General features: G+C 39.9%; 1 protein-coding gene across 3 annotated transcripts in view; it reads right to left on the minus strand.

Annotated features, from left to right (window-relative positions):
* MAP3K7CL (MAP3K7 C-terminal like) overlaps nt 1-17,802 on the minus strand; it is an 83,492-nt gene that overhangs the window by 41,411 nt on the left and 24,279 nt on the right. For all 3 annotated transcript variants that reach the window (XM_073362860.2, XM_073362849.2, XM_073362869.2), the window contains exon 3: nt 9,976-10,084. In XM_073362860.2, coding sequence (XP_073218961.1) covers nt 9,976-10,084 — 109 coding nt within the window. The remainder of the gene's footprint in view (nt 1-9,975; nt 10,085-17,802) is intronic.

The following is a 17,802-nucleotide window of genomic DNA, read 5'->3' on the forward strand; positions in this document are numbered from 1 at the left end:
GTCCCATAAATGTGGCTTTCCTCATGCGAAATTTCTGCAGCCACTGCTCATCATCCCAGATGTAGATGATGATATGATCCCACAACTCAATACTTGTTTCCTGAGCCCAAAAGCGGCGTTCCACTGTGGTGAGCACCTCCGTGAATGCCACAAGAAATCTCGTGTCATAGCTACTACATGTGGCGAGATCAATCTCAAACTCCTCTTGCCTTTGTAGTTTAAGGAATAACTCCACTGCCACTCGTGACGTGTTAGTGAGAGCGAGAGGCATATTGGTCAACAGTGCGGGATCCATTCCTGAAGACCAAAGAGGCAGAGCGTGCAGTATACAAACCATTAAAACATGGCATCAAATGAGGACGGAAGCACAGGGATTGCTGGGATGCGAAGCAAGGCATCACGGGGCACTGGGACAGGACCCAGGATGCCCTGCGACCCCCTTCGCCTTTTCACGAAGCTCTTAGCGGCAGAAAAGGAAAAGATGCTGTGTGGGATAGCTGCCCAGAATGCATCGCTCCAAATACCGCTGAAAGTGCCACAAGTGTGAACAAGCTATTGCGCAGGCAGCTGATAGTGTGAACACACAACAGCGGTTTCCCTTCAGCGCTCTCTGAGCGGTGATGTAACTGCCGGTGATGTAACTCTGCCAGTTTAGACATATCCTAAAGAGAGTTCATCACCTGCTAGGGGGTACTCAGAACATTGCAGGGTTGGGCCCAATTGTAAGTATGACTTCTAAACAGTCTTGAAAATGACTTTTCTGCTGTGGTTTACTAGGGCTAAAATAACAATATGAGAAACAGTTTCCCCCCTGTAGTAAGTGTAATGCCCATGGAACACACCACAGATTCTTTGTGTAGCTAGAGAGGAATGATACAGCACAGACAGCAGCAGTGCAAGCTTCTCCATATCACATTACTTATGTGTCTTTACTCTGACCTGGAAGGATCCACCTGCAGGGATGAAGTTAATTTATTCATTATGCTCATTCAAATCAAGGGCTCTTTAACATAGGCTGCCAACCAGGTGTGACTGAGTGCCAGTCATGCCCATTTTGTGGTGCTCACTAGGAACTGGACTGAGAATAGAAATGTGAATCATACTCCTGTGGGAATATTAATTACTCATAGTCACTGTCACACGAACAGTTTTGCATTGGATTTCACTGTTGTTTCTGTATCTTGCTGCAGGTTACAGATCTTTATTATTAGCTAGCTTTCAGAGTCTGTTGTATGCAATGTCACAATTAAACCACGGTTGTTTACGCAGTAGAAAACTGCTGAGGCAGGATCTTGTAAGCTGCTTTTTGCTGTCAGACCTCTGTGTGCCCACACAGCCTCACTGAATCAATAGGGCTTTGTGGAGATGCAGAGGTCTGCTCACACAGAGTATCTTGCCAGATATTCTGCACCTCTGTATCGTACTATCAGTGGTCATGGAGTGCAGTGACTGTGGCGGGGAATAGGGAAAATAAACAACCTTGTTCCAGGCCAAGTATACAGAGTATATATTGGCTAATATACAGTCAAAGCCTTGCTTTAACTAATATAGAGTTGGTGTCCAGGGCAATGAGCTGGCCTTGCCATGAATCATACTGTATTGCACACTGGACATGGTGCAAACAAACAAACAAAAGTGAGGGCTATACCAAGGAAAAATGAAGTGGAGAAGAGGGCAACAACACAAGTAAACCAAATAGAGAGTCCATAGATACCAAAATCTAGTATTAATATTCTGAGGCTCAGTTTGCAATATTATTAAAAACATCTTCCCACCACCTACCCACAAGGTTTCTCCTGCAAGACATTTAAATTTTTTAATTGCATAAAGTTACTTCACATCAATGTGCCAGTGTTTACGTTTAAGTTGCTGTTGCCTTTTTGTGCAAATTTTAAAAATAGACAAATATTCTAAAAGAAGAAAGACAAATCATGCTGCATAGCCAAACTGAAAGAAGAAATATGACTCAGCCAGACCAGTAGTACAACTGCTCTACAACATTTGGACTAGTAGTTGTAAAACATTTTGACAGCAATATTGGATCAGAGTTGTGGAGAGCAGTTAAACTGACATTTGACAATTCCAGCAGTACAACATACTGTACCAGTAGCAGTAAGAAACACCCCTCATGATTTTAATTTTCAAAAGAAATCAAGAACATGTAAAGCAGGAATTGCTGTTATTTTTCACGTGCACAAGATTTTAAATATATCTTCTTTTTGAATTTTTGACTGTTTCAAATGATTAGAAATGTTACACTACGAACTGCAGTGTAGTCAATAGAAGCAGCAAATAAAAAAATAAAACAAATTCCCTAAATAAATTTTAAAAGGATGAACTTTAAAAAGAAATAATTTCAGAGGAAATCCTTTCAATAAGCAGATGTTCACTGCTTATTTTCTGAACACAAGGTGACTGAGTCAATGGTACTAAAAATAGAACTTATTGGTATCTTAACCATTATAGCATACCATAGTACATTTTATAATGGGCCTGCCTTAGCATCTACTCAACAGCTGCAAGGGTTTTTTTTAGTCACATTAGTTTAAAACATCTTTAAATCAATTTCTTTATCTAGTGTTATACACTAGATAAACTAAGAATTTAAGTGGCAGGAATTTTCTTGAATTCAGAAATTCATACACATACTTATAGACTAAAGCAAGATAAAAAAAACCAGCACCACCCCCCACCCACTGACCCAGTTTAAGACTGGGATTTTCAAAGGAGCCTAAAGGGAGCTAGGCACCCAACTCCTAGTGAATTTCAATTGAAGCCTAACTCCATTAGATTCCTTTGAAAATCGCAGTTTAAGTTCCCAGTCCAACTCCCACTAAAGTTGATGGCAGTCTTTTTACCATTGTCTGGGAGTAGAATACACAACGTTCCACTGCTGTCTTACAAATAGTTGCGCAGCACACTGGCAAAGTGTGTGTTGTATCTTTCTTTAAGGGCTGATCCACATATAGGTGACATAAGCAGACATCTTTCCTGTATGTGGATCAGCCTTTAAAGAAGGATACAACACACACTTTGCCAGTGCGCTACACAACTATTTGTAAGACAGCAGTGGAATGTTATGTCTCAGGATTCCTGGTTTCTAATCCTGGCTCTGAGAGGGCAGTCTCTAGAGGCCAGAGCAGTGTTTACAGGCAGACAAGTACAGACACTGCTTGCTAAAAGGCACTGTGGCTAAATGAATGAGTCTTGGCTCTATCATATGAGAGCCGTGGGTTCTATTCCCAGTTATGCCTGAAATGACCTTGTGCAGCCTCTCAGTTACCTTACTTGTAAAAGGATAGGGGGAAAATGATTGCCTGCCCTGAGGATAGGAATATGAGGGGCTTGTTTAATAATAAGTGTTATGGACTTCACAAAAATATTAACAGCACCCATGAGCTTCCTGCTCAGCATACTTTCTCCTAAGCTAAAGGATGTTCCGTGGGGGACTCTCACTCTCATGCCCCTTAAGGGCCTTTCTCATAAATTCCTGTGAAATCCTCAGAAAAATGACATTACTGTCTACCAATAACAGAACATGGTTTTAAGGATTAATCAGGGATATTATTATTATTATTTTTATATGAGCCTCTAAATAGAAAATGTATGCACTTTGAAACCCACACATGTTAAAATCATGAATTTATTATTTGTACTAAAGTTCCCAATTAGGATCAGGGACCCATTCTGGTAGGCACTGTACAAACATACAGGATTACAGCACCCCTGCCCCAAGGAGCTAAGAGTCTAAGGATATGTCTACACAGCAAAGAAGAATCCACAGCTGGCACGTGCCAGCTGACTCAGGCTCCTGGGGCTCAGGCTTCAGGGCTGTTTCACTGCTGTGTAGACTTCCAGGCTCGGCCTGGCACTAGAGCTCTAGGACCCTCCCACCTCATAGGGTCCTAAAGCCCAGGCGCCAGCCTGAGCCCAGAGGCCTACTCAATAATGTAACACCCCTGCAGCTTGACCCCCTCAAGTCCGAGTGGGCCAGCCATGGGTTTTTCTTTGCTGTGTAGATATATCTTTAGATTGGGGTGGGCAAACTTTTTGGCCTGAGGGCCACATTGGGGCGTGAAACTGTATGGAGGGCCAGGTAGGGGAGACTGTGCCTCCCCAAACAACCTGGCCTCTGCCCCCTATCTGCCCCCTCCCACTTTCCACCCCCTGACTGCCCCCCTCAAAGCCCCTGACCCATCCAACCCTCCCTGCTCCTTGTCCCCTGACCGCCCCCTCCCGTAACCGCCCCCAGAACTCCACCCCCTATCCAACCCCCCCTGCTTCTTGTCTCCTGACCGCCCCCTCCCGGGACCCCACTCCTTATCTAACCCCCTGCTCCCTGTCCCGACTGCACCCCTCAACCTCCACCCCATCCAACCGCCCCCTGTCTACCCCTGCCTCTTATCCAACTCCCAGGCCCCGGCCCCTTACCATGCCGCTCAGAGCAGCATGTCTGGCTGCCACGCCGCCCAGCTGGAGCCAGACACACTGCCGCGCTGTCCTACATGAGCAGGCAGCCCCGCTGCCTAGAGCACTGCCCGTGCGGCGGCATACTTGCAGGGGGGTGGGGGGGAAGGGGCCGGGGGCTAGCCTCCTGGACCAGGAGCTCAGAGGCCAGGCAGGACAGTCCCGTGGGCCGGATGTGGCCCGCGGGCAGTAGTTTGCCCTCTTCTGCTTTAGATTGTTAGCTCCTTGCGGCAGGGATGCTGTAATCGTATATGCAGAGTCTAGTTGCTGTGTAGACATATTCTAACTTAAGACAAAACTCAACAAGTGAGCATGGTAAACACTAGGAAGGACAGAGGTGAGGGTACAAATAATAATCAGTATTGTGTTATTCTTTCCTTATTCCTTCCTATTTGCTGTATCCACACGTAGTCTGTTGTCTCATTCTTCAGTTATAAGCTCTTTAGGGCAGGGACTGTCTTTTTGTTCTGTGTTTGTACAGCGCCTACCACAAAGGGGTCCTGTCAATGACTATGGCTCCTACGTGCTACCACAATACAAATAAATAATAATAATAACACTGTGAAAATAAGATTACAATGCACTTTAAAACCAAGGGATGAAAAGCATAGTGCAGGAGCCATTTACTATGATTTTACATGGTTAAACTAGCTGATTGCACAACTTGATGGTTCCAAATTATTTTAAGGTATAGGCCAACATTTTTAAGTATGAGAGCCCATGATTAGGCTCATAGATCCGTACCTAGGCCCCAAGATAAGGGAGTCCTGATTTTCAGAGGGATAGAGCACCACAGTTGTCACTGAACTAATTGGGTGCTAAAGATGCTCATTATCTCTGAAAAACCAGGCCACTTCCGTTGAGCGTAAGGCGTGATCTACACTAGAAAATTAGGTTTAACTTTGTTGGTCAACGCTGTGAAAAATGCATACCCCTGAGCAGCATAGTTAAGTTGATCTAATTCCCCATGTAGACAGCACTAGCTCAACAGAAAAAATCTTCCATTGACCTAGCTACCACCTCTTGGGTGTCCACACTGAAGTTCTACAGTGGCACAGCTGTAACAGCTGTGGTTGTGGGGCTATAGAGTTTTAAGTGTAGATAACCCTAAGTGTGGTTTTCAAGCCTAACTTTTAGGTACCCTTTTTTGTAAACTTTGGGCATATATTTTATATATTAGCAATCCCCACTGGTCCTTTACCTATCCATTTTCAGCTGCAGGCATTATGATAAAAGTGAGATGGAGGAGGGATTTGAAGGAGCTGCTGAGGAAGCATCTACTGTAAAACACAGTTATTGGTTTATGTGGCCACATAAAACAAAAAGCAAGGGATCCCCATGACCACATTAGGAGGACTGGATTAAAATGGTTGGGGATGTAAAGAAAGTTGTCAAAAGAAGTAATTTCATGTACATCCAAATATTGTATTATTCCCCTCCCCCAACAATGTCATTAAAAGAAAGCACATACATTTTTACCAGTAAATTTTCAGGGGAGGTGGTTATTAGCAGCAGACTGACTTCAAGTGAAATAAATGACTGACAATTAGAAAAAAATGCATGTATTCAACAATTAGGTAACACCCAATTCCACTGCCAGTATTTTATAGCTGGATTCAAACTCTCCTTAGGCATGTGAAGCTGTGTATTTTACCTACAAAACGAGATAAGGTACACCTACAAATGACAGGCATGCCCATCATGTCCTATTAGGATAAAGCCCCTACTTCTAACCACTTAGCCCTAACACCTAAAAAAAACCAAGATTAACCTTGGACTCTCATTCTGGTTTTGATTGAGACCTTGTCTATACACAAACTTTAGTTAGTTTAATTAAATTGGTTTAGTTAAACTGGTGCAAAGACCTGTGTAGACACTCTTGGGTCTGGTCTACACTACAGACCTATATCGGTCTAACATGAAAAATCCACACCCCTGAGCAACATAGTTAGGCCGACCTAACATCCCCGCCTTTTAGACAGTGCTATGTCAGCAGGAAAGCTCCTGCCAACATAGCTACCACCTCTCAGGGAGGTGGAGTAACTAAATTGATGGGATAGCTCTCTCCCATCAGCATAGAGTGTCTTCATTAAAGCGCTATAGTTGCGTAGTTGCATCAGTGCAGTTGTGCCGCTGTATTGTTTTAAATGTTGATGTGCCCTTATTTTGGCTTAAGGGCAGTTTATTTGGTTTAATTTAAATCTATTCCGACATCAATTTAAGCAAAATTGAAATAAGCTTGTCCACTCAGCCTTCTGTGCTGATTTAATTCAATGTTTTAAATCACACCTTAAGCTAAACTGCTACAACTCTGACAAGCCCTGAGAGAATTTATGTCTAGTGCCAGCTTAATGAACTTGAGTAAAAGTGTCAAATATAGATACCTATATATACAGGATTAAGTGATATACAATAAAATTGTATTTTTATATAGCATCACTGTTAGCAGTTGGTCAGACTGCCCTCAAGACTTTTAAGGACCTGGTCACCCCACAATCACAATAAAAATACAGCACAAGACTGGCCCGGTTTTAATTGTTTTTGTGGTCATTGTCAGACACTAAAAGAGCCAACCTTTGAACATAGTAAAACAATTTTTGGTATGGATAACATAAGCCATATCCCTTCTTGTAGATCAATAACACTAAATAACTTCCTTTTCTTGAGTTGTTAACAGTCTTTGTTTTCAGACCCAGTACTTTGTTGCAGTTTTAACCAGTGAGATAATCATCATCCAGGAGAAAAACACTCCTTTTCCCCTTTTATATCTGGTTATGTTGTAAATTCCTCACTGCACTATTGTGGTAGGATAATTCAGCCTTGCGGGGTATCACACCAGCCACCATGATTGGCAAATAAGACAACAACTAAGAAGAAAAATTAAATGAGTTTAATTCCCTCACCATCTCGCTCCGGGTGAGGTTTTTACATACCATCACAATACTAAATCTCTCAAGATGCTGTCAGAGCTGAAACACAGAACTCCTTCCTGAATTGAGAAAAGCAACTCTCCTCAAACGAAAAAAGGATAAGAGGAATATAAAAAGGTGAAAAGAAGAAAAAAGATTCTGAATTTAAAATGGATAAAGGTGATAGAGACACATTGTATCAGCAGATTTATTTGGGTGTTTTTTTGCAGTGTCTTTAAAAAAAGACATTTCAGTTGCTTGATTGAACTAGGATCATTTCAATGTGGCTTTCTGTAAAACCTGAGACTTGGAGTGATTTTTCCTTTGCCTTGTTTGAATACATTTGACATTGATATCTCCATTAAGGCTTTCCATTAACATCAGGTGCTGAATTCTCCTGATGTGGTCAAATACGATGCCGATTTATACCTCTGAGTAGCCCAGGGGGGTTGCAATTCAGTGTGAAATATTGTCCTTAATCTACTGGTTTCTATTTACTCTCTCCTATCTTCACAGACGGTCTGGATCACTTGCTGCAATAATACATGTATGCTGAGAGCCAGATAATATGGGCAATGAGGAAGTCCCATAGAATTTAATAGAGAATGATCACCTTTCCATAGTTCTGAACCTTCCTACAAATTTTAACAGAGAGGCTGGAATTATTGGCAGGCCAGAGGAGACAGGGTGAGAGAAGGGAACAACTTGTGACATTACTGAATTTTGACCTTCCATGCCCTTCACAACCTTGTCCCTCGCTACTGCCTTCTCTTATCCCTTATCACATTGCCCTTCTATCTCCTCTGCTCTGCCCATTGTACAAGCCTTCTTTGCCTAATTTTCAGCTCCTCATACAAGCAACTGATTCTTCCATGATTCATAAGTACACTCCCCTCCCCTCCTTAAAATCTCTCTCTTCAGGACCTACCTTTGCAGTGATGCTTACAAGAAATCAGATTGTTAAAGATAGCTTAATGGGCAGATGGGGATAGTTGGTACTTTCTTTATATATTATAATATACCGGTAATTATAATTTACAAAATAAGGCATATATAAGCATGTACCCCCCCCCCGATTGTATCCTTCTTCTCCCAACTTTTATATGTCACTTCTCTTCATAAAGTTTTTAGTATATGAACTATGTTACCATTCATAATTATACGTCCCTTCAGGGCTGTGATGTGGATTGGGCTTTGTGGGCTACTGTAATATTAAGTAGTAATAAATACAGGAAGATTATTTTAATATATTTTTTAAAATATTATGAAAGAAAAAAGAAAGATGACAAAAATTTCATGAATGTAACATTGAAGTTGAGATTGTATTCACACAGCATTCAGGAAACAGAGCATTATTATTCCTATAACAGCCTATACTCTGCTCCGTGATACAATTCAAATGCGGCATAAGTGGATGCCATTCCACTTAAGTCTGTGGTCTTATATCTACTTATACCAGGTCTGAATGTGGTCCTGTGTGTAAAAGCATACACAAAAGCAGTTTGACACTAAAGAGTCTACAGAGAAAATAAGAATACAAAGAATGAAAAACAAAATCGCTGAGCAGAGTTAAGGCTGTTGTAGGAATACTAATGCTCCGTTTCCTGAATGCTGTGTGAATATATATATATTACTCTCTTGTGTAAGAATGCACAGAATAGAATAACTTACCTGAAAAGATCTGTGACTTCTGAGAGCAGAAGCTGAGCTACACCATCCATATCGTGAAAGGGAGACAGATAGTACTGTAGCATGGGTAATCTACAAACATGCATGGGAAGTGGGTTCACAAGTAACGATAACTGAAACCCTGTGCGTTTCAGGCTCTGTATACACCTCTGCCTTGCCTCCAGGCTCTCCCCTAGTACTGGCAGCAGAGCTAGCTTCCTTCTTTGTGATGCTGCCATTTGCGTCACTGTTGCTGGTTTACTTTATTTCATTCTGACTTTCAGAAAGTGACTATCAATAGCTCTCTGGGCATTTTCAAAAATTAAGGTACAGTCAATAATGTGAACCTAATCCAAGGGTTCACATATGCACAGGTTACGTTGGGGACGTTAACGCTCAGTCAACATTAGCTTACAGGACAAACGGTAATGGAATTTGTACTACTTTATTGGGGAACTGAGTGCCTGTTTCCTGAATCCTTTCCTCAAGCTGGGCACTCTGTTGGTATTTTTCAACCTTTCTGCCTATGGAAAGTGTATTTTTGTTCTGTCCTTTGCTTAGATGCCAGCTTTGCCCCCCCCCATCAAAATAAAATAACAAAATTTTAAAAATGTTGCCTAGGAGTTTTAGCACACTTTTTCAGTTTATATGCAAATATATTAGTAATTCAGTCACAGTTTTGTGTTTATTACACATTATCTTGAAATAAATCTTAGTTTTACAGTATCTAGGCTGTTGGACAAGTGATTTTAATCAACTGTTAGTTTCCACTAACAATATTGTAGTTACCAGACAGGAAAACTAATCATTCACATATGTGGAAAAAGTCCATCCATGACATTGAACTTCATTTGGTAATATAAATACTATCAAGAACATAAAAAATCTAGAAATGTTTCATTTTGATTTATTCCATAAAATTGAACTGTACCTGGGGAGTCATTTAGACTGAAGGCAATTCGGACTGGCTTATCAGCAGGTACTCTTGCTGTGGTGATCATGTGGGCACTTGAGCCTACGCGTTTATCTGCGTGTTCCAGCTGCAATTATATAAATATTGCATACATTACAGATCATATGAAGCCATTATATCCTCACTTAGTGATTTGCACACATTTATAGCTGCACTTTTTGCATTTTTTACTCTAATAAAGCAAATTTAAGGTGACATGCACAGGGCTACATTTGATTTTTCTTTTACAAATTTTTTAAAGTGAAATTCAGTGATAGAGACTAAATTCCTTGATTTATCCACAGTCCAGGTAAAGGCAATGACAAAGCAAATTTCCCCACATTGTCCTGTCAGCATATTTCAGCCTTGACCTAGACAGTCACACATTTAAGAGTCAGAAGATTGTTAATTCTCCAAAGCTTGGTACTGACCCTTCAGTGGGATTCCTTGCAGATGTTAAGGGTCTGCCTAGAGGAAGTCAGTTGCAGGATCAGGGTCTAATTCAGCCTGTGGCCTTTCTTCTGAGTCTGCCAACTCCAAATGGCGGTTTTAATGGGGTGGATCCCTCTTCACTATGAAACAGCCCAAAACTCCCAATTCATTTCACATAGAACACCAAACAGCCATCAAATATTAAGGTCTTCAGTTGCTATCAACTTAGACAGGATAAGCTTAAAGCATGTCTAGGCTTATGACACTTATAGTTACATTATGTATATTTAGACTTTCCAGTAAAAGTTTTTTTCCCAGAGTCTATTAAATATTTGAAGTCCAACTTAAACTCATATATATCATATAAAGCTGCTGTAATTACATTCACAAACTATACACTAAGACCCCAATCCTGCAATGAGCCAAGTCTTTGTATGGAGCCTAAATGAAGTTAATGGATCTTACATGGTGAAAGATCTGCCCAGGCACAAATCATTGTAGCATGGGGGGGGGGCGGGGGGGAAGGAGGAGGTAAGAGAACTAAGCAAACTTCAAACATTACCCAGCAGTGCATTGCACCTATATAACCTTGGCGGATTACTACAAGAATAACATTTAAAAAAATAAACACAAGTGTAAAACATGCATAGAAAATTGGAAATCAAATTATTCAGTAAACTATAGCAAAATTGCTAAAAGCTGTGCTATACTTCTGTAGACAATGTGGGGTTTAATTGATGGAAAGGGAAACAACAGTTCTCTTAGCCAATCACATTGCAGCTTTTCTGTTACACTTGAGAAAGCAATGTTCATTTTTCTGCACTAAAATTGCATTACCCCATTTGATGTTATGTTTAATTATTAGCGCATCACATAAAATCAGTACAAGAGAACATCATTACAAGATAAAGGTCTTGCTTGATGATGCACAAAACGAGGCAAATTCATCCCTAGCATTAATCCTTCGCAGGCAGTAGAGTAGCACCAAGCATAAGTTTGGCCCACTGACTTCAACATTTATTTTTTATTTGTTTTGTCTGTCTGAGCATTTAGCCGGCAGAGGGATACTGTTACTCTATGGCAATGTTACACAATAATCCATTGACGTGAACTCTGATCAAATAGTGGATGTTTTACAGTGCTTAGATTTTCTTTTAAAAAAAGAACAATTATTCTAAAGTCCTTATTTTGGAGCTGGCAGCCTCTTTTCATATTAATATTTGGAGGATTCTCATGAATAACCACATCTTCCCCTATTATTACTAATCAAAAGAGCACACACACACCCAACCAGCATCAATTGGAAGAGAGACCACAAAAGTCATTTAAACAGACAAAATGTCTGGGGGGGTCTGTTTATGTAGTAACTTTTTCTAGAGTAATGATTGCCCTCTTCCATGGTCTCTTTGTGAAAAGTATTTGAGACCTTGCATGGTTTTTTGTTGTTGTTGTTTTTTAAAAAAAAAAAATTGCAAAACCAAAATTATTTATCATAACATACCCCCCCCCACCACTCTCAAACAAACCTAGAACAAAAGAGAGAGACAAATTCGCACAGCTTTGAAAACAAGACTGTTCATAATTACATATTGTATCACACATGCACCACATCTGTTAACCATCATCAGACAGGTTTTCTACACAATAAGATGCTTCATGTTTAATATCACAGACTAAGAAATGAGAAAAAACATTCATGGAAGTTAATACCATTTTAACAACAAATATGATAGGATGTCTTTTGTTGGAATCCTTAAGCTTACCATAACTGAGCATTGTCTGAAGTAAATCAGTGGTCTTGCCCCATTCACACACTGTGTGGTCTACAATGTTTACAAATTACCAGTATTTAGCCACCGATCTGAGGGCAAAAATAAATACTCCCTTCAATAACTAATGTTTTTAATATTACACAAGAGACTTTTTCATTTTGTTCTAATTTACGAAAAGAAAATCCTATCTATATACACACTGTACATGAGCCAGTTATCTCGTTTTATGAATTAAAGATTATTTCTTCACCAGATCTTCAGCAGACTCCTCAATGGTCTCCATCATCAAAAAGAAAATAAAGAAAACAAGAAGGCAGGGAAACTCTCATTTCAGTTCTCTGTTTGTAAATAGGATGATGCACGTCCCCTCGGCTGAGGGAAATGAAACAGATCAACTGCGTACAAACTTCCCACTTATTTTCCTCACACAAAAAAAAAGGATGATCATTCTGTAGATAGAAGGATATGGGAGTGGGCAACTTTGAGTATAATGAGGTGTTTAAAAGGATCCCAGAAAGCAGTTCCATATTCATGAGGACTGTCTATGGAACAGGCTGTTGTTTCTTTATAAAAATCTGTAGCAGAACTCAGATTAAGTGTGTTACAGCTCTATCAGTTTAGTTCAGTTTTCACACCTGTTGCCTTACCTCACTTAGTGGAGAGTCTGCACTTGTATAATCCAGGGCCAGCCACTGCCTTGGCTTGTCGTTGCCTTTATGGAGTAAAGATTCAATAAAAGAAAAGGCTGCACCTGCTACATCGCAACAAACTGACAGAGTCTGAGAAGCTGAGACAGCTGTTAAGGCAACATGCTGCTACCTGCACTTCCCATAGGCTTTGCTGTCCCACAAGACCACCCTTTTCCGCTTTTTTTTCGCAATTCCACTCTCCCTTCCTTTCCTTTCCAACAACGAGATTTATGATGTTGTCATGCTTCAGAGGGAAAAAAATCTTTCTGACAGAGGCATTATTAAGCAGCAAACTGGAGAGTTCAAGATTTTTAATTCATTAGTCCTGGCAAACCTAAAATACAAACAGACTTGCTTCACAGGACAGGAATGTTTTCAGCATGACCCAATCAGTGTCTGTGTCTATTCCAGCAAACTGGCAAAGATAGCATGACTCCAGTCAGCAAAAATGTCTGTGGCTCGAATCAGCTTGGGGTGACATTGCCAACTTGGACAGGCCACATGCAAACTATTATATGATAGAGGCAACTATCAAAGCTAACAATGAGGATGAGGCTTGGTGTTTTAGGCTAGGTTTGTAATGGCTTTGGTAAAGTGTCTAATAACAGACTGTCTAACAACAGATGATAGAATTATTATATTAAAGAGACAATGGATTAATTTTAGTAGTATGTTAGGGTCTTGTATAGTCTTCATTATAAGTACATTCTAAAGACAGATTTATTTACAAATATTTTGGACAGGAATTGAAATTGCAACTGACTTAAAACTAACAGCTTGTAGATTCTGCTGCTATTTCTGACACTGCCTGTCAGTTTTGTAACTACAAGCAGGGTAATTAGTAACTGAATCTGGAAATGCCATGAAAAAAAGAAGCAGTTGTCCAGACTGATGCAATTACAACAAGCAAAGCTTAAACACCCTACTGGTTGTATGTATTCGTCTGGATAATCAGGATCCTTGAAAGTGCAAAGGATACTATAGGACAGGAGATTGACTGACAATATATCCGCTGAGCCTATCATTATACTGCGTTTTTTTTAATTAAGAAAAGCTTGTCTCTTTCACAAACAGCAGTTGGTCCAATAAAAGATATTACCTCACCTTGTCTCTCTGATATCCTGGGACCACGGACCAACATAGCTACAACAACACTTAAAAAAAAAGTTAGTTTCCCTACCTTCAAAATATTTAAAAAAAACAATAAATTTAATTTGACAGGTTATCCCAAATGCCTGTATTCTGGAATGTCTCAAGTACAGCACATGTGGGGCCAGATTCTCTGGTTCATCTGAGGGGTACTAGATGCAGAAGCAGGGGGAGCTGCAAAGATAGCATTAAATCAACTTTCTGTCTCCCCCCACAACCTAGTATTGGCCAGGAACTGATCCAGTCCCAGCATAAATCAAAGCTACCCTTTGGCTGCTCCAATCTAGCTGCCTGTGACCCAAGGGGCTGGTCCATACCTGGAGATAACTGGAGCACAGAGACACTCTGCTTACACTTCCCTTCCTCCAGGAAAGGCACCTGTGCTGCGGGCTGGAGGAGGTGGTGTGGAAGCACCACGCAGGCTCTACATTACCTAGGGATTCCCCTGATAGCTGATTAAGCCTTCTTCCTAGATTCACTGTGCCACCACAGCAGGAACAAGAATCTGGCCAGGGGAATCCAGTCAATGATTTCAAAGCATGAACATGCCCCTGACTTCTACACTCATCCGTGAGCTCATCTTTCTTTCTTAGCTGTAAATATACTTCTGAAAAGATATTTATAATAATCTCTATTTATCTCATTTTGGAGGAAGATTTAGCTTTATTCACAACCACTATTGCTACTGAAATTTCGCTATAAAATAGCACCACCACGTAATATTGATCTCAATGAGGGATTCTTTCTCCAACTAGAGGACTAATTATTTTTAAAGGATGTACTTGGTTTACAGACATAGGATGAAATCCTGGCCCCACTGAAATCTATTGTGAAACTCCCATGGACTTCAATGCCAGGATTTCTTTCATAGGGCCTGATTCTCTCCTGCTTTGTATTGTGTGTAGTTACTTGCACCCATTGAAAGTGAATGTAAAATAAATCAGATAGATAGTATTTACACCTAGTTGGCAGAGGTCTGAATGAACTCACAAGGTGCAATGCAGTGAAGAACAGGCCCTATGTAAGGTATCTCTAAGATGCACAAAACCTTGGTATTTAAGCACCAACAAGACTTACCTTCACTAACCAAGACAGCAAGATTCTTAATCACTCACTAACATAGGTCATACACATGCAATCTATCTGGCATGCCCAAGATGAGGCAGAAACACTGACACATGAATGACACATGGATGACTTTTCAAAACTGTTGACTGACAGTGCACAACTACCAGATCACAGTGTAAATAGTACATGTATTTCCAAATTCAATACATAATATTTTGGTATTTTCTATCTATTATAAGCATGTTATATCATATTCTCCATTTATTATATATCAGTGTTTCTGATGAAATCCCATATTACTCTTCACACATTTCAAAAGAAGACAGTCTTAACAGTGCTTAACTCCCAAAACGTAAAACAATTCTCGCCCATCGCTTTCAGTCAGTTTAGTACCATGCAGGGCAGCAAGTCACCCTTTGGGACACAGAAACTATACAAACCAAAAAACCTTGTATCACATTTAAATTTCAGTGCTTTATATATAAGTAGTCCTCTGGAACTACTGCTGTATGTACTATGCGGATGACAGTGTAGTCTGACAGTACAACACTGGGAGTCAAGAATCCAGGGCTTTATCTTGCAGTCCCTTACTCATGTGAGTAGTCCCACTAAAACCAAGCACACAATGACATGGACTTCTGTGACTGCATTGATCCTGACTTGGTGGTCATGTGACTGTCCATCTAAAGAACTCATAAACAAACTAGATTTTTAGATATATTTTCAAATGTTTGAGTTCACATTTTAAGAGGAGTTTTCCCTGATTCCTCTGAGACCCTATCCTTCAAACTTTAACATTAAGACATTTTACATATACAGCACTGTATCTGAAATATTAGGTTGAATAATTACTATCATTCTGTAATTATTTTTAACCTGTTTACTTTTGGGGATGTAATATTATAAAAAATTCAGTTAAAACTGAAATCAAGCAATAACATGCACTCATATAGCACCTTTCATATGAAGTTCTCAAAATCACTTTACAAAAAAGGAAAACTGAGTCTTAGTGAAATTAGGTTACATGCTCAAATTCCTATTAAGGCACTGTAAAACTTGGGAACAGACTCTAGTGGCCCAATCCTATAGCTCTTATTCCTGTGAGCAGTCCCACTGCACTCAGGAAAACTACTCCACGATCTGGTGCAGCACAGTAAATACTTATTCATAACAGGCTGAATATACACTTTACACTAATCTCTATGAAAAGTTCAGAATGCTGATAATCCCTCCGGTTTTTCCTGTAGAAGCACAGTAGTGGTGCTGTACCCTGTTTTCCTGCCAGCCTGCTCTTAGTCATCAGATGTTTGGTACCCAAGCAAAATTCTTTTGATCCCATATCACATTATGAAACCTGAACTCCTCTAGAAGAGTGACACACAGGATATCATGTTTTAGTCATCAAAAGATTTTAAAGTAATCATACCTTAAATTAGAAACACTGCAGCTTATTGATATCTGGTACAAGTTTGTAATTTTTTAAAATATGAAGTATCAATTATTTTACACATGTATAAAGAGCAGTAGAATGATCAGTATTTGCTATCTAACAAAACACCTGTTGCCTTCCCTTTTATAGCTGTGCTACTTTCAATTCATGTGAGTTTCCTAATATGAACAGTATTTTGGTAGCATATGACCTCATTCAAGCTGAAATGGTGTTTCAGAGGTTGCCAGTCACTATTTAAAAATACACTTTAAAATATTCTAACGCATGGATGATGTTCAAAGGAGATGTTGAAAAACATGCTTTTCCTAACAGTGAATGAAGTGAAATTTTCATTTCACTGTTTCATCTGAAAAGAACACAACACAGAATACACACAGAAGTTAACTTGTTTTTTTTTACAGCAAAAACTGTTTAAGGGTCCAATCCTGGAAAGTGCAGAGCACCCTTGACTCTCACGGAGGTTGATGGAAGTTAAGGATGCTCTATACCCCACATGACTGAGTTCTGAAGGAGGAGCAAATGGCAACAAGACAGATTCTTTAACTACACATCACATGGCTGAATCACTGAAGCCAATGGAATTGCCCAGGGTGTGAGTTGGCACAGAATTTGGCCAAATAAAAATATTTCATGAATGCATTTTTTGCCTGATCCTGCACTCCATTCTCAGGCAAATGTTCTATTGGGAGTTCCTCTGAATATATAAAATACAAGGTCTAAAACATTGCACTGCAGGGAATGTGCAGTAGGAGGTGGTGGTTTGAGCATGTAAAACCTTTTTGAGTTGATATTTTTCTCTTTCAGATTTAAAAAAATTGTAGTTGCATTTGTAGGGGAAAAAAATTCAGTGGACATTTCTACAGAAGAAAAATACCAACCAAATTTACAGGAAAACTGAGATATACCCAGAAATTTTGGCAAATCTCCTTCCCCTCTTCCAAGATCCCCCCATTTCCCAAGATGTGGGGACAAACACTGAATAAATTTAAGCTTGCTATTTTAGAAATCCATTGTTTTGCCATCAGTTAATCCTTTTCTAGTTCACTGAAGAAATTCCAGAATGCATCATTCTGTGATCTCACTGATACAGTTAGTCCCATGCAATCCATTATAAGCAAGTTAAACTAATTATTTCTGTGCTGTATGCCCTTAGCACCTTAGCTGGGCATTTAGCACATACCTTGGTGCTTACATCATTTTTTATTTTAGCTTTGCAATTTAACTTTAAGAAATTTATGGCTATAAC

This window comes from Lepidochelys kempii, chromosome 1, assembly GCF_965140285.1.
Source record: "Lepidochelys kempii isolate rLepKem1 chromosome 1, rLepKem1.hap1, whole genome shotgun sequence".
NCBI classification, from domain to species: Eukaryota; Metazoa; Chordata; order Testudines; family Cheloniidae; genus Lepidochelys; species Lepidochelys kempii.